The sequence below is a fragment of the Panulirus ornatus genome, chromosome 13 (genome assembly GCF_036320965.1).
Source record: "Panulirus ornatus isolate Po-2019 chromosome 13, ASM3632096v1, whole genome shotgun sequence".
NCBI classification, from domain to species: domain Eukaryota; kingdom Metazoa; phylum Arthropoda; class Malacostraca; order Decapoda; family Palinuridae; genus Panulirus; species Panulirus ornatus.
This window is the reverse complement of record NC_092236.1, coordinates 49,878,982-49,904,935: the sequence shown is the minus strand read 5'-3', so window position 1 is coordinate 49,904,935 and position 25,954 is coordinate 49,878,982. Positions and strand designations below refer to the sequence as shown.

The 25,954-nt window shown below is 41.3% G+C and overlaps 1 protein-coding gene across 1 annotated transcript in view; it reads right to left on the bottom strand.

The window, feature by feature from the left end:
* LOC139752861 (ADP-ribosylhydrolase ARH3-like) overlaps positions 1 to 25,954 on the bottom strand; it is a 112,870-nt gene that overhangs the window by 53,807 nt on the left and 33,109 nt on the right. Inside the window, exons 4-6 of the mRNA XM_071668858.1 lie at positions 18,829 to 18,977; positions 17,438 to 17,568; positions 4,294 to 4,406 (exon numbers count right to left, since the gene is read on the bottom strand). Of these exons, the coding sequence (XP_071524959.1) occupies positions 4,294 to 4,406; positions 17,438 to 17,568; positions 18,829 to 18,977 (393 nt within the window). The remainder of the gene's footprint in view (positions 1 to 4,293; positions 4,407 to 17,437; positions 17,569 to 18,828; positions 18,978 to 25,954) is intronic.

The window sequence follows — 25,954 nt, the reverse complement described above, 5'->3', positions numbered from 1 at the left end:
TGACTCATGGTGAGGTGCCTGAGGATTGGCAGAATGCATGCATAGTGCCATTGTACAAAGCAAAGGGGATAAGAGTGCTCAAATTACAGAGGTATAAGTTTGTTGAGTATTCCTGGTAAATTATATGGGAGGGTATTGATTGAGAGGGTGAAGGCATGTACAGAGCATCAGATTGGGGAAGAGCAGTGTGGTTTCAGAAGTGGTCGAGGATGTGTGGATCAGGTGTTTGCTTTGAAGAATGTATGTGAGAAACACTTAGAAAAGCAAATGGATTTGTATGTAGCATTTATGGATCTGGAGAAGGCATATGATAGAGTTGATAAAGATGCTCTGTGGAAGGTATTAAGAATATATGGTGTGGGAGGCAAGTTGTTAGAAGCAGTGAAAAGTTTTTATCGAGGATGTAAGGCATGTGTACGTGTAGGAAGAGAGGAAAGTGATTGGTTCTCAGTGAATGTAGGTTTGTGGCAGGGGTGTGTGATGTCTCCATGGTTGTTAATTTGTTTATGGATGGGGTTGTTAGGGAGGTAAATGCAAGAGTTTTGGAAAGAGGGGCAAGTATGAAGTCTGTTGGGGATGAGAGAGCTTGGGAAGTGAGTCAGTTGTTGTTCGCTGATGATACAGCGCTGGTGGCTGATTCATGTGAGAAACTGCAGAAGCTGGTGACTGAGTTTGGTAAAGTGTGTGAAAGAAGAAAGTTAAGAGTAAATGTGAATAAGAGCAAGGTTATTAGGTACAGTAGGGTTGAGGGTCAAGTCAATTGGGAGGTAAGTTTGAATGGAGAAAAACTGGAGGAAGTAAAGTGTTTTAGATATCTGGGAGTTGATCTGGCAGCGGATGGAACCATGGAAGCGTAAGTGGATCATAGGGTGGGGGAGGGGGCGAAAATCCTGGGAGCCTTGAAGAATGTGTGGAAGTCGAGAACATTATCTCGGAAAGCAAAAATGGGTATGTTTGAAGGAATAGTGGTTCCAACAATGTTGTATGGTTGCGAGGTGTGGGCTATGGATAGAGTTGTGCGCAGGAGGATGAATGTGCTGGAAATGAGATGTTTGAGGACAATATGTGGTGTGAGGTGGTTTGATCGAGTAAGTAACGTAAGGGTAAGAGAGATGTGTGGAAATAAAAAGAGCGTGGTTGAGAGAGCAGAGGAGGGTGTTTTGAAATGGTTTGGGCACATGGAGAGAATGAGTGAGGAAAGATTGACCAAGAGGATATATGTGTCGGAGGTGGAGGGAACGAGGAGAAGTGGGAGACCAAATTGGAGGTGGAAAGATGGAGTGAAAAAGATTTTGTGTGATCAGGGCCTGAACATGCAGGAGGGTGAAAGGAGGGCAAGGAATAGAGTGAATTGGATCGATGTGGTATACCGGGGTTGACGTGATGTCAGTGGATTGAATCAGGGCATGTGAAGCGTCTGGGGTAAACCATGGAAAGCTGTGTAGGTATGTATATTTTCATGTGTGGACATATGTATATACATGTGTATGGGGGTGGGTTGGGCCATTTCTTTCGTCTGTTTCCTTGCGCTACCTCGCAAACGCGGGAGACAGCGACAAAGCAAAAAAAATATATATAAATAAAAAACTGATTTTTGCAGGGAAATAGTGCAAATGACTAGGAGATGTATAAAAGAAAGAGGCAAGAGATCAAGAGAAAGGTGCAAGAGGTAAAAAAGAGGGCAAATGAGAGTTGGGGTGACTGAGTATCATTAAATTTCAGGGAGAATAAAAAGATGTTTTGGAAGGAGGTAAATAAAATGCATAAGAACATTGGTGAAGGGGGCAAATGGGGGGGTAATAACAAGTAGTGGGGAAGAGAAAAGGGAGATGAAGTGAGTATTTTGAAGGTTTGTTGAATGTGTTTGATGGTACAGTGGCAGATATAGGGTGTTTTGGTTGCGGTGGTGTGCAAAGTGAGAGGGTCAGGGAGAATGATTTGGTAAACAGAGAAGAGGTAGTGAAAGTTTTGCATAAGATGAAAGCTGGCAAGGCGGTAGGTTTGGATGGTATTGCTGTGGAATTTATTAAAAAAAGGGGTGACTGTTGTTGACTGGTTGGTGAGGATATTCAATGTATGTATGGTTCATGGTGAAGTGCCTGAGGATTGACAGAATGCATGCATAGTGCCATTGTACAAAGGCAAAGGGGATAACGGAAAGTGTTCAAATTACAGAGGAATAAGTTTGTTGAGTATTCCTAGGAAACTGTATGGGAGGGTTTTGATTGAAAGGGTAAAGGCATGTACAGAGCATCAAACTGGGGAAGAGCAGTGTGGTTTCAGAAGTGGTAGAGGATGTGTGGATTAAGTGTTTCCTTTGAAGAATATATGTGAGAAGTACTTAAAGAAACAGATGGGTTTGTATGTAGCATTTATGGATGTGGAGAAGGCATATGACAGAGTTGATAGAGATGCTCTGTGGAAGGTATTAAGAGTATATGGTGTGGGGAGGGGTAAGTTGCCAGAAGCAGTGAAAAGTTTTTATTGAGGATGTAAGGCATGTGTACAAGTAGGAAGAGAGGAAAGTGATTGGTTCCCAGTGAATGTAGGTTTGCGGCAGGGGTGCGTGATGTCTCCACGGTTGTTTAATTTGTTTATGGATGGGGTTGTTAGGGAGGTGAATGCAAGAGTTTTGGAGAAAGGGGCAAGTATGCAGTCTGTTCTGGATGAGAGGGCTTGGTGGCTGTTTCGGGTGAGATAGTGCAGAAGTTGGTGACTGAGTTTGGTAAAGTGTATGAAAGAAGAAAGCTGAAAAAAATGTGAATAAAAGCAAAGGTATTAGGTTCAGGAGGGTTGAGGGACAAGTAAATTGGGAGGTAAGTTTGAATGGAGAAAAACTGGAGGAAGTGATGTGTTTTAGATATCTGGGAGTGGATTTGGCAGCAGACAGAACCATGGAAACGGAAGTGAGTCAGGCTGGGGGAGGAGGCGAAGGTTCTGGGAGCATTGAAGAATGTGTGGAAGGCGAGAATGTTATCTCGGAAAGCAAAAATGGGTATGTTTGAAGGAATAGTGGTTCCAACAATGTTATATGGTTGTGAGGCATGGGATATAGATAGGGTTGTGCAGAGGAGGGTGGATATGTTAGAAATGAGATGTTTGAGGACAATATGTGGTGTGAGGTGGTTTGATTGAGTGAGTAATGAAAGGGTAAAAAAGATGTGTGGTAATAAAAAGAGTGTGGTTGAGAGAGCAGAAGAGGGTGTTTTGAAATGGTTTGGTCACACTGAGAGAATGAGTGAGGGAAGACTGACAAAGAGGATATATGTGTCAGAGGTGAAGGGAACGAGGATAAGTGGGAGACCATATTGGAGGTGGAAGGATGGAGTGAAAAAGATTTTGAACAATCGGGGCCTGAACATACAGGAAGGTGAAAGGCATGTAAGGAATAGAGTGAATTGGAATGATGTGGTATACCGTGGTCGACGTGCTGTCGACGGATTGAACCAGGGCATGGGAAAAGTCTGGGGTAAGCCATGAAAAGTTTTGTTGGGCCTAAATGTGGAAAGGGAGCTGTGGTTTCGGTGCATTACACATGACAGCTAGAGACTGAGTGTGAACGAATGTGGCCTTTGTTGTCTTTTCCTGACGCTACCTCGCATGCTCGTGGGGGAGAGGGGGAGTGCCATTTCATGTGTGGCGGAGTGGCGGCAGAAATGGATGAAGGCAGCAAGTACGAATATGTACATGTGTACATATGTATATGTCTGTGTATGTATGCATGTTTACATTGAAATGGATAGGTATGTATATGTGTGTGTGTGGACATTTATGTATATACATGTGTATGTTTGTGGGTTGGGCCATTCTTTTGTGTTTCTTTGTGCTACCTTGCTAACATGGGAGACAGTGACAAAGTATAATAAACAAAAACAAAAAATTACATAATTATTACAGATTCAAAGAATAACAACAGTACATAAGAAAGCCAGCTAAAGAGTAAGAGAATACTGAAACATTCAGATGGAATGTGTAGCTTTGGGAAAGAGGCAAATGTTGCTGGAAAGATCAGTGCAACACATATTAATACTATTGAGACATGGGTGTGCTACATGATAATCACAAATAACAAGGCAGCAGTTGATACTATATTTTGAGACGAAAACTGACTACGTGTTCAACACAAATGCAGGAATATGAGCAAAATAATCTACAATGGAGAGATGCATAACTGGAACAAGAATAGTTATAAAAAAGGGTTAAGAGTTGAGATGGTATGGAATTGTGAAGAAAATGAATGAACTTAGCTGTAAAATCACATTAAATCTAGCTGGGCTGAAGTTGACAACATACTCATCTTCTGTAGGCATTTCAACCTTCTTCATTTTTAATATGAGACTCTCAATAAATTTCACAGTGTCCAATCTGTTCTCTGGGGTGTGGAGAGCTTCATATACAGCAAGACACTGTTTCAAAGAAAAAATAATATAGACATGGTTTTACAAGATAATAAAGGGTCATACATAAGCTTAAGTGTGCTATTCATAGTATTCAGGACAACTGAGAAAAGTGACCCAAAAAGGCATTAGGAAAGAATGATGGTCATAAAGGTACTTGATTAAAAAAGGACCAAATGACTGAGAATTAACATGAAGCTGAGAAGCTGATGGGAATATCACATTTCAAATATAACAGGAACTCTGAAGAAGTGAAAGATGAATCTCTTTTGTAAATATTATCAGGTATCATGCATCATCTACCAGTGAGATTTACCAAATCCCCTAGCATGAAGTTAAACCATGTGTGAAAAGTTACAACTGGAAAGGCTGTATCATTGGAAGCATTTTCTTGTCAAAGAATTTCTCATTTTAAAGGAGTCCACATTACCCTGCTATGAGAAGTAGTGCAGTCTTGAGCTGCAGAAGCCTCTGTAAACACATCCTGGGTAACTCCATGACTCTTTCTTTGAAAACAGTCCTTGGGTAATTATATATAAACATGATCCTCCATTTAATTTCCAGCATATCAACCTCCTTCCATACTTTCTCTTCTAGAGCCCATGCCTTGCATCCATACAACACTGTTAGGACAACTATATCATCAAACATGCTCATCTTTGACCTCAAAAATAATAACCTCCCTTTCCATACACTCTGCAATGCCCTTAGGGAATTAGCCCCCTCGCTCACCCTTCAGCTTCCATTGTTCCATTTGCTGCCATGTCATTTCTAAGTATCTAAAACGTCCCACTTCCTCTAGGTTCTCTCCATTCAAACTCACACTCAAACTGAACTGTCTCTTTCCACTGATAAACCTAATAACTTTGTGTTTTATCACATTTACTCTCAGCATTCTCTCTTCATGCACCCTCTAAAACTCAGAAACCAGCTTCTGCAATTTCTCACTGAAAACTGCCATCAGCAAACAACTGATTTACCTCTCAAGCCTCACTGCCCCTATCAACCTGAAGACATGCTCCTCTCTCCAAAACCTTGGCATTCACTTACCTCCCCAAACTATCCATAAATATATTAAACAGCCATAGTGACATCACATGCCCCTGCTGCAGGCCAAATTGGAAAAGGTGAGGAAGACTTTTGCCCTTGTATCTCCTGTGCATTGCAAAAGGTGATTAAAAGGGGCAGGAGCGCGGCACTGGAAATCCTTCCCTCCTGTATTATATTCCAAAAGAGTTGCTGAGGAAGAAGTCAAGCTAGAATTTGTTCTGAAATCTAGTCATGTTCCAACATTTTCTTTTTTATATCATATACATTCACCATTTCCTGAATTAGCAAGGTATTCTCAGGAACAGGCAAGGAATGGCCTCATTCTCTCAACATCTACTCTAGTTGTCATGTATAATGCACCAAAAATACAGCCCTATCAACTACCAGGCCTCACAGACCTTAATATGGTTCACCCCTGCTGCCTTATATGCCCTGGATAAGTCCACTGAGTTGGTTCCTTCTTTTAGAAAGTAATAATACAGTGACACACAGGAGGTAAGTGGGTAGTATTGTGTCTCTCTCAGCCCCAGGGTGCACAAGGGATGGAGCAAACTGGTGCAATGTGGTTTACATGGGGCCTTGTCCAACCCCTATATATTTTTCAAAGGCAATGCTATACTTACATCGTAGCACTTTGTCATCTCTCCTTTGGCCTAAATTACCATCTGTAGACATCTGGGAAAGGAATTGGCAAGATTCCTAAAGTATTCTAGGCCCATGTTTTGGGTCCATAGCATCTTGATCTCTTGAATGAGACAAGGCACTGAAGAAGTGCTGCAGAAAGCAGCCACCTGATTGTGTGTTCTAAGCATGCCCAGTGCACCTAAAAATCTCACCTGCACCTACATTTTCTTACATCCAAGTGAGAATTAGGCTTTCTCCTCCTTAAAAAGGATAGAGCCAACCAGCTTGATGTACAGGTATAAGAAATACAGCACCCTGGAGAGAAGAGCAGCCAAGAACAGTAAAGAAAGAACATCGTTCCCTGGAGGTAACTCGATGCACATTGAAGCAGGTTGCTGGTGCTCACACCATTAGAAACACTAGTTTCAGTGACTAGATGTATAATGATTTCACTCAAAGAGCATCAAATGAGTATCCCCACAATAAACCTTAGCCATGTATTGCCTCTGAAAATGTATGAAGTGGACACGGCTCAAGGCTTCTGGCAGACACTGTAAGTGATATCCTATCCCTAGATCATGCAACCTCACACCAAGCCAGCAAAAAGTACATAAAACATGGACATAGAAAAAATATAGCCTAAACTTCTCTCCAAAAGTTATATACTTCATGAAAAAAAGATAAATCATACAAAACCACTCATCATCAACAGATATCAGTAAACAAATCCAAACTCTAAATAACACTATTACTACCCTAATCATTAAAAGACAAACTGTAAATTGATACTCCTTCCACATCAAACTGAACCACAAGACCTACAGCAACCAAATCTGGTGCACGCTGAAGCAACTCCACACTTACCGCACCGATCCAGCCCTCACTCATGAAGCATGTCTGACCCACTCCAATGACATCCCTCCCCAAAATAAACACATGCCCAAGATACAACTCAAACTAGCTACAAATAAACCTCAACCCTAAATAGAAAATTCATAAAAGATCCCCACAAAATCCATCCAGCAACAACCACCCACCCATCCTAATACAAGCAATGCAGTTAAAACCTTAAAGAACTCTTCTGCGGTCACATCAACAAACATGATGCAGTACATTAAACATCTAGAACAATGGCTCACCCAGAAGAAAATGTCTGCTTTTCCACAAAAGTTTTCAACAACTCTTTTAGCCCCAGACACAAATTCAGTTCATACCTTCAAGTCACCACAAATGAACAATCACTTCCAACAAGCAACCATTTTAGGCATCAAATATGACATAAACTTGACATTCACTCTCCCACCAAAAACATCCACACAAAAGCAACATAAACTAAATGCCCACAGAATACTAACGCACAATATATGGATAAAAAGAAATCCCTTAGCATGCTCCACAAACATTTTCTCCACTCTTCTCTAAACCATGCCTCACTTGCCTGGTCTTCTATCCTCTCAAAAACAAATATATAACAAGACTGCAAACCAAAAAATAGAGAACTCAGAGTTATAAGTGGATTGGCTAGTAAACACAAATAATCAATACCTAAACACAAATACTCAATACCTATGCAAAGAAACAAAGATCCTCTCAACACAATCCCACCTCAACATGCTCAGCACTTAATTCTATGCAGCAGCACTAGACCCCTCACACTCAAACTGCTCCATTACAAACCATTCATCCCAAATAGACATAAAAAGCTTACCTCTACCTCACACTTCAGTAACCTCTACTAAGAGACCTACACCCTCAACAAATATAATACTTACAAAACACATCCACACTGAAATAACCCAGCAAGCACAAAACAACCATCCTCCCAACTCAGTCTTAAGCTCAATTCCACCAAACAGATCTTAACCTAACAGAAGCCACACACCCCAAACAAACATAAGTAACACTTTCCTCTTTTCACTCAGAACATCACCTATCCCTAAAGTTTAATGATACTCTCTCATCCCAACTCTCATTTACCCTCTTTTTCAACCCTTGCACCTTCCTATTGACCTTCTGCCACTTTCTTTTATACATCTCCCAGTCATTTGCACTAGTTCCTTGTAAGTATCGTCCAAACGCCTCTCTTTTCTCTTACACTAACAACTTTACTTTTCATCCCACCACTCATTACCGTTTCTAATCTGCCCACCTCCCACCTTTCTCATGCCACAGGCATCTTTTGCACGTGCCATCACTGCTTCTCTAAATACATCCCTCTCGTCACCCACTCCCCTCACATCATTTGCTTTCATCTTTTGCCATTCTACACTCAATCTCTCCTGGTACTCCCTCACACAAGTGTCCTTTCCAAGCTCACTTACACTCACCACTCTCTTCTCTTTTGAAAACCTCTACAAATCTTCATCTCCTCCTCCACAAGATAGTGATCAGACATCCCTCCAGATGACCCTCTCAGCACATTAACATCCAAAAGTCAATCTTTTACTCACCTATCAATTAACACATAATCCAATAATGCCCAGTGACTCACATATGTATCCTCATGTATATCTTTCTTTTCAGACCAGGTATTCCCAATCACCATTCATTTTTCAGCACACAAATCCATAAGCTATTCTTCATTTCCATTCACAGCACTGAATACCCTACGTACACCAATTATACCCTCAACTGCCACATTACTCAACTTCGCATTTAAATCACCCATCACTAACACCAGGTCTCAGCTGTTGACACACTCATACAGCTGCTCCCAAAGCACTTGCCTCTCATGATCATTCTTCTCATGACCAGGTGCATAATCACCCATCTCTCTCCATCTACTTTCAATTTTACACTCTATTTTCTTACACTCTATCACACACTCCCACAACTGCTTCAGGAGAAGTGCTACTCCTTCCTTAGCTCTTGTACTCTTAAGAACCCCTGACTTTACTCCCAAAACTTTTCCAAACCATTCTTCCCCTTCACCCTTGAGCTTTGTTTCATTCCAAGACAGATTTTTTCCTCAAATATACTGCCTATCTCTCCTTTCAACTCATCTTGGTTACATACACACACATTCAGACACCCCAATTTGAGCCTTCAGGTATGATGAGCACTCCCCACTTGACTCCTTCTGTTTCCCCTTTTAAAAATTAAAATACAGGATGGGGAGGGTTTCCAGCCTCCCGCACCCTACCACTTTAGTCACCTTCGATGACACATGAGGAATGAATGGGAAGTATTCTTTCTCCCCAATCCCCAAGGGATAATATCAATAATACTTCTAATATATACATTAAAAAGGGGGTGACTGTATTGTTGACTGGTTGGTAAGGTTATTTAATGTATGTATGATTCATGGTGAGGTGCCTGAGGATTGGCGGAATGCATGCATAGTGCCATTGTACAAAGGCAAAGGGGATAAGAGTGAGTGCTCAAATTACAGAGGTATAAGTTTGTTGAGTATTCCTGGTAAATTATATGGGAGGGTATTGACTGAGAGGGTGAAGGCATGTACAGAGCATCAGATTGGGGAAGAGCAGTGTGGTTTCAGAAGTGGTAGAGGATGTGTGGATCAGGTGTTTGCTTTGAAGAATGTATGCGAGAAATACTTAGAAAAACAAATGGATTTGTATGTAGCATTTATGGATCTGGAGAAGGCATATGATAGAGTTGATAGAGATGCTCTCTGGAAGGTATTAAGAATATATGGTGTGGGAGGCAAGTTATTAGAAGCAGTGAAAAGTTTTTATCGAGGATGTAAGGCATGTGTACGTGTAGGAAGAGAGGAAAGTGATTGGTTCTCAGTGAATGTAGGTTTGCGGCAGGGGTGTGTGATGTCTCCATGGTTGTTTAATTTGTTTATGGATAGGGTTGTTAGGGAGGTGAATGCAAGAGTTTTGGAAAGAGGGGCAAGTATGAAGTCTGTTGGGGATGAGAGAGCTTGGGAAGTGAGTCAGTTGTTGTTCGCTGATGATACAGCGCTGGTGGCTGATTCATGTAGGAAACTGCATAAGCTGGTGACTGAGTTTGGTAAAGTGTGTGAAAGAAGAAAGTTAAGAGTAAATGTAAATAAGAGCAAGGTTATTAGGTACAGTAGGGTTGATGGTCAAGTCAACTGGGAGGTAAGTTTGAATGGAGAAAAGCTGGAGGAAGTGAAGTGTTTTAGATATCTGGGAGTGGATCTGGCAGCGGATGGAACCATGGAAGCGGAAGTGAATCATAGGGTGGGGGAGGGGGCGAAAATTCTGGGAGCCTTGAAGAATGTGTGGAAGTCAAGAACATTATCTCGGAAAGCAAAAATGGGTATGTTTGAAGGAATAGTGGTTCCAACATTGTTGTATGGTTGCAAGGCGTGGGCTATGGATAGAGTTGTGCGCACGAGGGTGGATGTGCTGGAAATGAGATGTTTGAGGACAATATGTGGTGTGAGGTGGTTTGATCGAGTAAGTAATGTAAGGGTGAGAGAGATGTGTGGAAATAAAAACAGTGTGGTTGAGAGAGCAGAAGAGGGTGTTTTGAAATGGTTTGGTCACATGGAGAGAATGAGTGGGGAAAGATTGACCAAGAGGATATATGTGTCAGAGGTGGAGGGAACGAGGAGGAGTGGGAGACCAAATTGGAGGTGGAAAGATGGAGTGAAAAAGATTTTGAGTGATCGGGGCCTGAACATGCAGGAGGGTGAAAGGCGTGCAAGGAATAGAGTGAATTGGAACGATATGGTATACTGGGGTCAACATGCTGTCAATGGATTGAACCAGGGCATGCGAAGCGTCTGGGGTAAACCATGCAAAGTGTGTGGGGCCTGGATGTGGAAAGGGAGCTGTGGTTTCGGTGCATTATTACATGACAGCTAGAGACTGAGTGTGAACGAATGGGGCCTTTGGTGTTTTTCCTAGCGCTACCTCGCACACATGAGGGGGGAGGGGGTTGTTATTCCATGTGTGGCGAGGTGGCGATGGGAACAAATAAAAGCAGACAGTATGAATTATGTATATGTGTATATATGTATATGTCTGTGTGTGTATATATATGTGTACATTGAGATGTATAGGTATGTATATTGTGCGTGTGTGGTCATGTATGTATATACATGTGTATGTGGGCGGGTTGGGTCATTCTTTCATCTGTTTCCTTGCGCTACCTCGCTCGCGGGAGACAGCGATAAAGCAAAATAAATAAATAAATAATATATATATATATATATATATATATATATATATATATGGTGTGGGAGGCAAGTTGTTAGAAGCAGTGAAAAGTTTTTATCGAGGATGTAAGGCATGTGTACGTGTAGGAAGAGAGGAAAGTGATTGGTTCTCAGTGAATGTAGGTTTGCGGCAGGGGTGTGTGATGTCTCCATGGTTGTTTAATTTGTTTATGGATGGGGTTGTTAGGGAGGTAAATGCAAGAGTTTTGGAAAGAGGGGCAAGTATGAAGTCTGTTGGGGATGAGAGAGCTTGGGAAGTGAGTCAGTTGTTGTTCGCTGATGATACAGCGCTGGTGGCTGATTCATGTGAGAAACTGCAGAAGCTGGTGACTGAGTTTGGTAAAGTATGTGGAAGAAGAAAGTTAAGAGTAAATGTGAATAAGAGCAAGGTTATTAGGTACAGTAGGGTTGAGGGTCAAGTCAATTGGGAGGTGAGTTTGAATGGAGAAAAACTGGAGGAAGTGAAGTGTTTTAGATATCTGGGAGTGGATCTGGCAGCGGATGGAACCATGGAAGCGGAAGTGGATCATAGGGTGGGGGAGGGGGCGAAAATTCTGGGGGCCTTGAAGAATGTGTGGAAGTCGAGAACATTATCTCGGAAAGCAAAAATGGGTATGTTTGAAGGAATAGTAGTTCCAACAATGTTGTATGGTTGCGAGGCGTGGGCTATGGATAGAGTTGTGCGCAGGAGGATGGATGTGCTGGAAATGAGATGTTTGAGGACAATGTGTGGTGTGAGGTGGTTTGATCGAGTGAGTAACGTAAGGGTAAGAGAGATGTGTGGAAATAAAAAGAGCGTGGTTGAGAGAGCAGAAGAGGGTGTTTTGAAGTGGTTTGGGCACATGGAGAGGATGAGTGAGGAAAGATTGACCAAGAGGATATATGTGTCGGAGGTGGAGGGAGCAAGGAGAAGAGGGAGACCAAATTGGAGGTGGAAAGATGGAGTGAAAAAGATTTTGTGTGATCGGGGCCTGAACATGCAGGAGGGTGAAAGGAGGGCAAGGAATAGAGTGAATTGGAGCGATGTGGTATACCGGGGTTGACGTGATGTCAGTGGATTGAATCAAGGCATGTGAAGCGTCTGGGGGAAACCATGGAAAGCTGTGTAGGTATGTATATTTGCGTGTGTGGACGTATGTATATACATGTGTATGGGGGTGGGTTGGGCCATTTCTTTCGTCTGTTTCCTTGCGCTACCTCGCAAACGCGGGAGACAGCGACAAAGTATAAAAAAAAAAAAAAAAAAAAAAATATATATATATATATATATATATATATATATATATATATATATATATATAGTGGTTCCAACAATGTTGTATGGTTGCGAGGCGTGGGCTATGGACAGTGTTGTGCGCACGAGGGTGGATGTGCTGGAAAAGAGATGTTTGAGGACAATATGTGGTGTGAGGTGGTTTGATCGAGTAAGTTATGTAAGGGTAAGAGAGAGATGTGGAAATAAGAAGAGCGTGGTTGAGAGAGCAGAAGAGGGTGTTTTGAAATGGTTTGGGCACATGGAGAGAATGAGTGGGGAAAGATTGACCAAGAGGATATAAGGGTCGGAGGTGGAGGGAACGAGGAGAAGTGGGAGACCAAATTGGAGGTGGAAAGATGGAGTGAAAAAGATTTTGAGTGATCAGGGCCTGAACATGCAGGAGGGTGAAAAGTGGGCAAGGAATAGAGTGACCTGGATCAATGTGGTATACCAGGGTCGATGTGCTGTCAATGGATTGAATCAGGGCATGTGAAGCATCTGGGGTAAACCAGTGGAAAGTTCTGTGGGGCCTGGATGTGGAAAGGGAGCTGTGGTTTCGGGCATTATTGCATGACAGCTAGAGACTGAGTGTGAACGAATGGGGCCTTTGTTGTCTTTTCCTAGCACTACCTCGCACACATGAGGGGGGAGGGGGATGTTATTCCATGTGTGGCGAGGTGGCGATGGGAATGAATAAAGGCAGACAGTGTGAATTGTGGGCATGTATATATATGTATATGTCTGTGTGTGTATATATATGTGTACATTGAGATGTATGGGTATGTATATTGGCGTGTGGGGACGTGTATGTATATACATGTGTATGGGGGTGGGTTGGGCCATTTCTTTCGTCTGTTTCCTTGCGCTACCTCACAAATGCGGGAGACAGCGATAAAGCAAAATAAATATATAAAATAAATATTGATTGACAGGGTGAAGGCATGTACAGAACATCAGATTGGGGAAGAGCAGTGTGGTTTCACAAGTGCTTGAGGATATGTGGATCAGGTGTTTGCTTTGAACATTGTAAAAGAGAAATGTAGCATCTATGGATCTGGAGAAGGCATATGATAGAGTTGATAGAGATCTCTGTGGAGGAATTAAGAGTATATGGTGTGGGAGGCAAGATGTTAAAAGCAGTGAAAAGTTTTTATCGAGGACATAAGGCATGTGTATGAGTAAGAAGAGAGGAAAGCGACTGATTCTCAGTGAATGTCGGTTTGCGGCAAGGGTGCATGATGTCTCCATGGTTGTTTAATTTGTTTATGGATGGGGTTCTTAAGGAGGTGAATGCAAGAGTTTTGGTGAAAGGGGCAAGTATGCAGTCTGTTGTGGATGAGAAGGCTTGGGAAGTGTCAGTTGTTCGCTGGTAGCTGATTCGGGTGAGAAACTGCAGAAGCTGGTGACTGCATTTGGTAAAGTGTGTGAAAGAAGAAAGCTGAGAATAAATGTGAATAAGACCCGGTGATAGGAGAGAAAGAATACTTCCCACGCATTCCTCACGCGTCATAGAAGGCGACTAAAGGGAACGGGAGCGGGGGGCTAGAAACCCTCCCCTCCTTGTATTTTAACCTTCTAAAAGAGGAAACAGAAGGAGTCACGGGGGGGAGTGCTCATCCTCCTCGAAGGCTCAGATTGGGGTGTCTAAATGTGTGTGGATGTAACCAAGATGAGAAAAAAGGAGAGGTAGGTAGTATGTTTGAGGAAAGGAACCTGCATGTTTTGGCTCTGAGTGAAATGAAGCTCAAGGGTAAAGGGGAACAGCAGTTTGGGAATGTCTTGGGAGTAAAGTCAGGGGTTAGTGAGAGGACAAGAGCAAGGGAAGGAGTGGCACTACTCCTGAAACAGGAGTGGTGGGAGTATGTGATAGTGTAAGAAAGTAAATTCTAGATTGATATGGGTAAAACTGAAAGTTGATGGAGAGAGATGAGTGATTATTGGTGCATATGCACCTGGGCATGAGAAGAAAGATCATGAGAGGCAAGTGTTTTGGGAGCAGCTGAATGAGTGTGTTAGTGGTTTTGATGCACGAGAACGGGTTATAGTGATGGGTGATTTGAATGCAAAGGTGAGTAATGTGGCAGTTGAGGGAATAATTGGTATACATGGGGTGTTCAGTGTTGTAAATGGAAATGGTGAAGAGCTTGTAGATTTATGGGCTGAGAAAGGACTGGTGATTGGGAATACCTGGTTTAAAAAGAGAGATATACATAAGTATACGTATGTAAGTAGGAGAGATGGTCAGAGAGCGTTATTGAATTATGTATTAATTGATAGGCGCGCGAAAGAGAGACTTTTGGATGTAAATGTGCTGAGAGGTGCAACAGAGGGATGTCTGATCATTATCTTGTGGAGGCTAAGGTGAAGAATTGTATAGGTTTTCAGAAAAGAAGAGAGAATGTTGGGGTGAAGAGAGTGGTGAGAGTAAGTGAGCTTGGGAAGGAGACTTGTGTGAGGAAGTACCAGGAGAGACTGAGAAGAGAATGGAAAAAGGTGAGAACAAAGGAGGTAAGGGGAGTGGGGGAGGAATGGGATGTATTTAGGGAAGCAGTGATGGCTTGCGTAAAAGATGCTTGAGGCATGAGAAGCGTGGGAGGTGGGCAGATTAGAAAGGGTAGTGAGTGGTGAGATGAAGAGGTAAGATTTTAGTGAAAGAGAAAAGAGAGGCATTTGGACGATTTTTGCAGGGAAATAATCCAAATGAGTGGGAGATGTATAAAAGAAAGAGGCAGGTCAAGAGAAAGGTGCAAGAGGCGAAAAAAGAGGGCAAATGAGAGATGGAGTGAGAGAGAGTATCTTTAAATTTTAGGGAGAATAAAAAGATGTTTTGGAAGGAGGTAAATAAAGTGCGTAAGACAAGGGAACAAATGGGAACTTCAGTGAAGGGGGCTAATGGGGAGGTGATAACAAGTAGTGGTGATGTGAGAAGGAGATGGAGTGAGTATTTTGAAGGTTTGTTGAATGTGTTTGATGATAGAGTGGCAGATATAGGGTGCTTTGGTCGAGGTGGTGTGCAAAGTGAGAGGGTTAGGGAAAATGATTTGGTAAATAGAGAAGAGGTAGTAAAAGCATTGCGGAAGATGAATGCTAGCAAGGCAGCAGGTTTGGATGGTATTGCAATGGAATTTATTAAAAAAGAGGGTGACTGTATTGGTGACTGGTTGGTAAGGTTATTTAAAATGTATGATTCATGGTGAGGTGCCTGAGGATTGGCGGAATGCATGCATAGTGCCATTGTACAAAGGCAAAGGGGATAAGAGTGAGTGCTCAAATTACAGAGGTATAAGTTTGTTGAGTATTCCTGGTAAATTATATAGGAGGGTATTGATTGAGAGGGTGAAGGCATGTACAGAGCATCAGATTGGGGAAGAGCAGTGTGGTTTCAGAAGTGGTAGAGGATGTGTGGATCAGGTGTTTGCCTTGAACAATGTATGAGAGAAATACTTAGGAAAGCAAATGGATTTGTATGTAGCATTTATGGATCTGGAGAAGGCAAATGATAGAGTTTATTGGGATGCTCTGTGGAGGGTATTAAGAATATATGGTGTGGGAGACCAGTTGTTAAGAGCATTGGAAAGCTTTTATCAAGGATGTAAGGCATGTGTACGTGTAGGAAGAGAGGAAAGTGATTGGTTCTCAGTGAATGTAGATTTGCAGCAGGGGTGTGTGATGTCTCCATGGTGGTTTAATTTGTTTATGGATGGGGTTGTTAGGGAGGTGAATGCAAGAGTTTTGGAAAGAGGGGCAAGTATGCAATCTGTTGTGGATGAGAGAGCTTGGGAAGTGAGTCAGTTGTTGTTCGCTGATGATACAGAGCTGGTGGCTGATTCATGTGAGAAACTGCAGAAGCTGGTGACTGAGTTTGGTAAAGTGTGTGAAAGAAGAAAGCTGAGAGTAAATGTGAATAAGAGCAAGGTTATTAGGTACAGTAGGGTTGAGGGTCAAGTCAACTGGGAGGTAAGTTTGAATGGAGAAAAACTGGAGGAAGTGAAGTGTTTTAGATATCTGGGAGTGGATTTGGCAGCGGATGGAACCATGGAAGCAGAAATAAACAAGTAGGAGTCTAACATTCCACCTCTCAAAGAAAAGAACAAGAAAACATGTTTGTAACCTGCTTATGCCCCTTACATGTAGTCATGTACCCCCATATGAATGTTACTTTACAACCTTGACCTTTAATGCCAAACTCCAGATGTAGAATTTTGCATCTAGTTCTTTCATGAGACTGTACTCCAATAATACAATCTAGCACAAGGTAACTTTTCATGCATGTCATAATTACAAATACACTCATCATGAAAGATAAATGCAAAGACTTTGATACCTTTGAAATCACAAAGCAATGGTCAGAGGCTATCATGGGATGTTTCAATATATGACCATTTCTTAGTTGATTGATTTTAATCAAAACAGGCTATAAAAAAAAACTGGTCAGATAAATATCAGTAACTATCACAAAAATCATATCTACCTGAAGTGGATACAAGTACTTTATTAAAAAGTACCAACCTTCTGAAAAAATTTACATAGATTCTACGAATTCTATGAAGTAAACTGTCTGAGGGAACATGGCATATCTGCAAACAGTGAACTTTACTAATATGATCACAACTTAACCATGGCACTATAACAACATCTTCACCTGAGGAGATATCAAATATGGAGCGAAGCAGCACAGCAGCACCAAAATAAGCCTTGAGCGTTAAATTGGTAACTGCTAGCTTACAATAATCCCTGTTTTCTGGCAGGCTGACATTGCTTACAGCATTTTCTACTGGCAAAGCATAGTGGGCTTTGGATTCTACTATCTAATTCATGCGTTGCATGCCAAGGAAAGCATGAACACTCTCCTGATGTAATTTCTTTACCACGTGACATTTGTCCAAGCCTGTAAGGAGCAAATGACAATAGCAAGTGTTTTTTGTTGATATGTCAAGTACAAAAAATAACACTCACCTGCAATACTGCCCCATTATATCCAAGCCTGTTCGCATGTGTAAGTAATGCCATGTCCCTTGCCATATCCACTAACACTTTCTCTTCCACAGCATAGCAGAAAAGAGCAATAGGTGCAACTCTCATAGCACCTGTCGGACAAATATTTTCCAAATTCAAAAGTCTGCCAACTTTCTTTATGCTAACCTAAAAATCCTGTGCACCTAATTTTCTGATCAACTTCATATTTGTATTCAATAACTGAAAAACTCAGCTCAGTGCATCCACTGATAAACTTAGATATCTCTCTATACTTGAAGTACTTTCCTAAATATTCTGAAAGCCTATTTTCCTATCACCATATGCATAGCTAATACATTAAAAAATGACCCAGGATGAACCAACTAAGAAGGTAGGCCAAGAAAACAAGAAAGAGAAGAAAAGAGGAAAGCATAATATGACAAACAAATGAAACATAATAACTTTTTGGTTACCACTTCAAAAATATATCAAATAGCAATAAAGAGATTTAAAAACACGAAAAAATACTATGGTTTGTAAATTTCCTTTTCTCCATCAACTGGTTAGAATACGGAAAGGGTGAAAGGCAGATAATTGGGGAGTCAAGTTCAAATTCACACTTTATATATACTTTAATCAAATTTTGTGAAGGGCTCTTAGAATAACTGAAATTTTTCAAAAATTATCATGAGGTAGAAAAAGCAAGCACACTGCGGAAGCTTAAAAAATAGTAGGAAAAATCTGAGACCTTACATGTGACAAAGCCTAACTTAATACACACTGCAAATACACATTGCAACTGACATTATTGCAGAAAGAATGAAATATGGGTCCAAAACAGAAGGCTGGTTTGTAAAGAAAAATCAGCTGAGATTTTCTGAGGACTGGTTGTGGAGTTAATACAGCATACAGAATCAGAGGTGAGAAATTTTGAAGATATAGGGTTGAAAAAGATGCATTTGATAAAGATGAATAGCAAACTAACTAAACAGCAAGGCACTGCCATGCAGAAAGAACATACTAAGAGAGTGACTTAACAGAAAGCAAATGTGTGAGGGACAGAGAAAAAGATACAGTACAAAGGAAAGTTAAAGGTGAAGGAGTACTTGTCTGAGAGGAATGTATCAATCAAAGATTAAAAATAATATGCAATTACAGGGACATAAGAATAGAGTTTTACATAAGCCCCCTTGCTTCAAAAACCAAAATTTGTAGAATTCACACAGGCAAAAATAAAACTAAAACAAAAATCTTTCTCATGACAAAAAACTTATCTCCTTTGTGCTTCTGCAGAATCCTTATCCACCTTACACAAAATTTCATAACTTCGTTCCTGTATTGATATCTCTACTTATCTTTACAAAGAAATCATTTCGAATTTATTCACTTACCTCCATTACCATATGAACCTCGACCATTAAACTGCAGGGCTGCTGGATTGTAAACATCTCTGAACTTTGAGGCACGTAGAGCAGCAAATACATCGATAACATTTCCACCATAGCCCCGTTTAGGATCTGCATAATATTCCTTTACAAACCTGAAAATGAAGTCATAATGCCTTCCTATTAGCTTAATGGAAGCTAAAGTAAAATTTGTGATACATTTTCTCCAGGAAAAGTAATGCACAACTCTCACATCCCCAAGATGGGTACAACTATTCACTAAACTATCAAAAATACTTCCAACAAACTCTCAGCAGCTTCAACTTTTCTTGCTGTCACAGTACTACTCTCAGGCACCACCAAAGACTTCTAACCACATGCCCAGCATTCATCCACCAGAGACACATGTTCATTATCACACCATCACTGATCCATGGCAGCAACCTGTGGATGTCACAGAGTTCCAAATATCCAGTGACTTTTCCCAATCAGTCATTCCAGGGGGAAGCATCACCAAACTCATCAACATGGGCTTCAGACTCCTACTTATTTTACTTACTTCAAATAATCAAATCAAATACATCTGTATGGTACATTTATTTTCAGGGTACTTTCATATCTTTTTTCATACATGTTCACCATTTCTTGCTTCAGTGATGTTGCCTCAGGAATCAATGACTGGGCCATAGAGGAAAAATCCTCACTTGTCCCCTTTCTCTATTACCTCTTTTAGAATGCAATAAAACAGGGGATGGTTTCCCACCCCCCCAATCTACAACTTGCATGAGACACATAACCAGATGGGACTGCAATGAAATATCTCAAAAAATGAGGTGACTGCAATCCTGATTGGTCACCTGGGATTTTTAATACAAGTATGGCTCATGTTTAGGTGCCTGAGGACTTGAAGAATACCTGTAAAATGCCACTGCATAAAGATAAGGGGAACAAAAGTGACTTCACATTACAGTTGTGAGTTTGATGGAATATAGTAAGCTCTATGGGAGAGCACTGACTGGGAGGATGGTGGCATGCACAGAGTAATACTGTGGCTTCAGCAAAAGTAAAAAATGTATGGAGCAGGTGTTTGCTTCTAAAAATATGAAAGAGAAATACTTAGAAAAACAAAAGGATTCTTATGTGGCATTTACGGATCTGGAGAAAACGTGTGATAGGGTTACCAGAGATGCTTTGTGGAAGATATAACTAATATCAGATGAGGGATAAAAGCTGCCAAAAGCAGTGAAAACTTTTTTCTCAAAAGAGAGTAAAGCACAGACACAAGTAGGAAGAGAGGAGGGGGAGTGGTTCAAGGTGAAGATAGGTTTATTAATCTATTCATGAATGGGGTAGTGAGGGAGGCTAATGAAAGGATCTAGGAGAGAGGAGATAGTTTGCTGTCTGTCCAGGCTCAGTGGGGGTGCCTGGGAGGTGAGTTTTTGTTCTATCTATCTACATCTCTGATGTCTGTTCCCTCCAGGAACTCCCATACTGGGGGGTGGCCATGGCAAGAGAGTCTCCTTTTATACCTGTCCTTAAATGCATCCCTTACATACACTATTACACACATTCCTTGTTGTTTGTTGATTACATGACACTGGTGGCAAATTCAAGTAGGGAACTACAAAAGATGGTGTCTGATTTTGGGTGAGTGTATGAAAGGAGAAAGCAGGGAATAAATGGGAATAAAAGTAAGGTTATTAGGTTTAGCAGCAGAGAGAGACAGGTTAGTTGTTGTGTATGAGTGGAGAGAACCTCAAGGACTGGCTGTTATGATACCTCCTTTCCTTGAAAAGCTAAGCTGAGGATTTTCTTCTTTGTTTTGTCTTTCCCTCTTCATATAAACTTTCTTCCTTTAAAATTCAAGTCTACCAACACCTGCAGAACCTTGATAAAAAAAAAAGGCAGTGGGATATCTAGATATATGGGAGTGGTCATGGCAGTGAATGGAACTAGGGAAGCTGAAGTGACTCATAGGTTGGAGTGAGGGGGTTAAGGTTTTGGGTACATTGAGGAGTGTGTGGAAAGAGGTTATTGTTAGTGAGGGCAAAGATGGTTATGTCTGATGGTCCAATAGTCCAATGGTGCTGCATGGGTACAATAGCATGGGCCCCAGATATAAAAAAAAAAGGATAAAAGAGGGTGGATGTGTTAGAAATTAAATATTTGAGATCAATATGTGGTGTGAGAAGGGTTCCTCTTCATCTAAGCCATCCAACAATCTGCATTTTCTGTGGAGTCACCATGTGTACATTACCTACTGCTAGACAACTGCACACCTATATAGGTGGCTGCAGGGTTACTTGGGAGAGCAGAATTTTTTCCTACACCTTTCTGAAAATGTTAAGAGACCTCTAAAGACTACTAATGGTTACAGAAGAGAGAAAAGTTAAATTGTCATGTAGTTAAGCAGCCATCCCTAATAAGATCATCAGGTGATGAGGTAAGCCATATAAAAGCCAAGGAGATATTAGGTGCTGTGTTTCTTGCTTAAATTCAAGTACAAGTTACTCAAACTTTTAAGATACTATACTGCACTGATGTAATGTGGAGAAAATTGTAAAAACACAAGTTAATGAATGATTATCATATTCATGACCTTACTCTGTAATCAAGCTTGGCTGCAGTAAGAAACTATTCTTTTTTATATGTTAGCTGAGACAGCATGAGCAAGAGGATGTGTTGAAATGGTTTGGACACATGGAGAGAATGAGTGAGGAACGATTGACAAAGATGATATATGTGTCAGAGGTGGAGGGAACAAGAAGTGGGAAACCAAATTGGAGGTGGAAGGATGGAGTGAAAAAGATTTTGAGTGATTGGGGCCTGAACATACAGGAGGATGAGAAGTGTGCCAGGAATAGGGTGAAATGGAACAAAATAGTATACTGGGGTTGACATGCTGTCAATGGACAGAACCAGGGCACGAGAAACATCTGTAGTAAACCATTGAAAAGTCTGTGGGGCCTGGATGTGGATAGGGTGCTGTGGTTTCAGTGTATTACACATGACAGATAGAGATTGAGAGTGAATGAATGTGTCATTTTTTGTCTGTTTTCCTGGCGCTACCTCAGTGAAGCAGTGGGTAGCGATGTTGTTTTCTGTTGGGCAGGGTAGCGCTAGGAATGGATGAAGGCAAGCAAGTATGATTATGGACATACATGTGTATAAATGTATATGTGTTTGTATATGTATGTGTATGTGTATATGTTGATGTGTATATATATGTATATATGCGTGTACTGATGTTTATGTATATATATGTGCATATGAGTGAATGGGCCATTCTTCATCCGTTTCCTGGCACCACATTGCTGATAGGGGAAAGGTCTTGAGAGTATGTGGTGTGGGAGGTAAGCTGCTACAAGCAACATCCTTGATAGAAACTGCTTCTAGCAGCTTACCTTCTGCACCATAAGTTCTTAAGACCTTCCACAAAGCATCTCTATCAACCCTATCATAGGACCCTATCACAGGCCTTCTCCAGATCCATAAATGCTACATACAAATCCATATATTCCCTGTGTGTTGTAAAAGGCACCAGTTTTTAGTTTTCCAAAAGAAAAAGAGAAGGAGGCTAAGTGAGGATTTTCCCTCTACGGCTCAGTTCTTTGTTCTTAACGCTATTTTGCTAACATGGGAAATGGTGAATATGTATGAAAAAAAAGATATATACTTATATTTATTCATTTAAAAAACTTAATCATTGTTTCCTGTGTCAGCAAGGTAGCGTCAGAAAACAGATGAAGAATGGCCCATCCACTCATATATATACATATATATATATATATATATATATATATATATATATATATATATATATATATATGTATTGATTGAGAGGGTGAAGGCATGTACAGAGCATCAGATTGGGGAAGAGCAGTGTGGTTTCAGAAGTGGTAGAGGATGTGTGGATCAGGTGTTTGCTTTGAAGAATGTATGTGAGAAATACTTAGAAAAGCAAATGGATTTGTATGTAGCATTTATGGATCTGGAGAAGGCATATGATAGAGTTGATAGAGATGCTCTGTGGAAGGTATTAAGAATATATGGTGTGGGAGGAAAGTTGTTAGAGGCAGTGAAAAGTTTTTATCGAGGATGTAAGGCATGTGTACGTTTAGGAAGAGAGGAAAGTGATTGGTTCTCAGTGAATGTAGGTTTGCGGCAGGGGTGTGTGATGTCTCCATGGTTGTTTAATTTGTTTATGGATGGGGTTGTTAGGGAGGTAAATGCAAGAGTTTTGGAAAGAGGGGCAAGTATGAAGTCTGTTGGGGATGAGAGAGCTTGGGAAGTGAGTCAGTTGTTGTTCGCTGATGATACAGCGCTGGTGGCTGATTCATGTGAGAAACTGCAGAAGCTCGTGACTGAGTTTGGTAAAGTGTGTGGAAGAAGAAAGTTAAGAGTAAATGTGAATAAGAGCAAGGTTATTAGGTACAGTAGGGTTGAGGGTCAAGTCAATTGGGAGGTGAGTTTGAATGGAGAAAAACTGGAGGAAGTGAAGTGTTTTAGATATCTGGGAGTGGATCTGGCAGCGGATGGAACCATGGAAGCGGAAGTGGATCATAGGGTGGGGGAGGGGGCGAAAATTCTGGGGGCCTTGAAGAATGTGTGGAAGTCGAGAACATTATCTTGGAAAGCAAAAATGGGTATGTTTGAAGGAATAGTAGTTCCAACAATGTTGTATGGTTGCGAGGCGTGGGCTATGGATAGAGTTGTGCGCAGGAGGATGGATGTGCTGGAAATGAGATGTTTGAGGACAATGTGTGGTGTGAGGTGGTTTGATCGAGTGAGTAACGTAAGGGTAAGAGAGATGTGTGGAAATAAAAAGAGCGTGGTTGAGAGAGCAGAAGAGGGTGTTTTGAAGTGGTTTGGGCACATGGAGAGGATGAGTGAGGAAAGATTGACCAAGAGGATATATGTGTCGGAGGTGGAGGGAGCAAGGAGAAGAGGGAGACCAAATTGGAGGTGGAAAGATGGAGTGAAAAAGATTTTGTGGGATCGGGGCCTGAACATGCAGGAGGGTGAAAGGAGGGCAAGGAATAGTGTGAATTGGAGCGATGTGGTATACCGGGGTTGACGTGCTGTCAGTGGATTGAATCAAGGCATGTGAAGCGTCTGGGGTAAACCATGGAAAGCTGTGTAGGTATGTATATTTGCGTGTGTGGACGTATGTATATACATGTGTCTGGGGGTGGGTTGGGCCATTTCTTTCGTCTGTTTCCTTGCGCTACCTCGCAAACGCGGGAGACAGCGACAAAGTATAAAAAAAAAATATATATATATATATATATATATATATATATATATATATTATCCCTGGGGATAGGGGAGAAAGAATACTTCCCACGAATTCCCTGCGTGTCGTAGAAGGCGACTAAAAGGGGAGGGAGCGGGTGGCTGGAAATCCTCCCCTTTCTTGTTTTTTTTTTAATTTTCCAAAAGAAGGAACAGAGAAGGGGGTCAGGTGAGGATATTCCCTCTAAGGCCCAGTTCTCTCTTCTTAACGCACCTCGCTATCGCGGGAAATGGCAAATAGTATGAAAAAAAAAAAAAAAAAAATATATATATATATATATATATATCCTTGGGGATAGGGGATTAAGAATACTTCCCACGTATTCTCTGCGTGTCGTAGAAGGCGACTAAAAGGGGAGGGAGCGGGGGGCTAGAAATCCTCCCCTCTCTTTTTCTTTTTAATTTTCCAAAAGAAGGAACAGAGGGGGCCAGGTGAGGATATTCCAAAAAAGGCCCAGTCCTCTGTTCTTAATGCTACCTCGCTAACGCGGGAAATGGCTAATAGTTTAAAAGAAAGAAAAAAAAAAATATATATATATATATATATATATATATATATATATATATATATATATAATTGGTATACATGGGGTGTTCAGTGTTGTAAATGGAAATGGTGAAGAGCTTGTAGATTTATGTGCTGAAAAAGGACTGATGATTGGGAATACCTGGTTTAAAAAGCGAGATATACATAAGTATACTTATGTAAGTAGGAGAGATGACCAGAGAGAGTTATTGGATTACGTGTTGACAGGCGTGCAAAAGAGAGACTTTTGGATGTTAATGTGCTGAGAGGTGCAACTGGAGGGATGTCTGATCATTATCTTGTGGAGGCTAAGGTGAAGATTTGTATGGGTTTTCAGAAAAGAAGAGTGAATGTTGGGGTGAAGAGGGTGGTGAGAGTAGGTGAGCTTGAGAAGGAGACCTGTGTGAGGAAGTACCAGGAGAGACTGAGTACAGAATGGAAAAAGGTGAGAACAATGGAAGCAAGGGGAGTGGGGGAGGAATGGGATGTATTTAGGGAATCAGTGATGGATTGTGCAAAAGATGCTTGTGGCATGAGAAGAGTGGGAGGTGGGTTGATTAGAAAGGGTAGTGAGTGGTGGGATGAAGAAGTAAGAGTATTAGTGAAAGAGAAGAGAGAGGCATTTGGACGATTTTTGCAGGGAAAAAATGCAATTGAGTGGGAGATGTATTAAAGAAAGAGACAGGAGGTCAAGAGAAAGGTGCAAGAGGTGAAAAAAAGGGCAAATGAGAGTTGGGGTGAGAGAGTATCATTAAATTTTAGGGAGAATAAAAAGTTGTTCTGGAAGGAGGTAAATAAAGTGCGTAAGACAAGGGAGCAAATGGGAACTTCAGTGAAGGGCGCAAATGGGGAGGTGATAACAAGTAGTGGTGATGTGAGAAGGAGATGGAGTGAGTATTTTGAAGGTTTGTTGAATGTGTTTGATGATAGAGTGGCAGATATAGGGTGTTTTGGTCGAGGTGGTGTGCAAAGTGAGAGGGTTAGGGAAAATGATTTGGTAAACATAGAAGAGGTAGTGAAAGCTTTGCGGAAGATGAAAGCCGGCAAGGCAGCAGGTTTGGATGGTATTGCAGTGGAATTTATTAAAAAAGGGGATGACTGTATTGTTGACTGGTTGGTAAGGATATTTAATGTATGTATGACTCATGGTGAGGTGCCTGAGGATTGGCGGAATGCATGCATAGTGCCATTGTACAAAGGCAAAGGGGATAAGAGTGAGTGCTCAAATTACAGAGGTATAAGTTTGTTGAGTATTCCTGGTAAATTATATGGGAGGGTATTGATTGAGAGGGTGAAGGCATGTACAGAGCA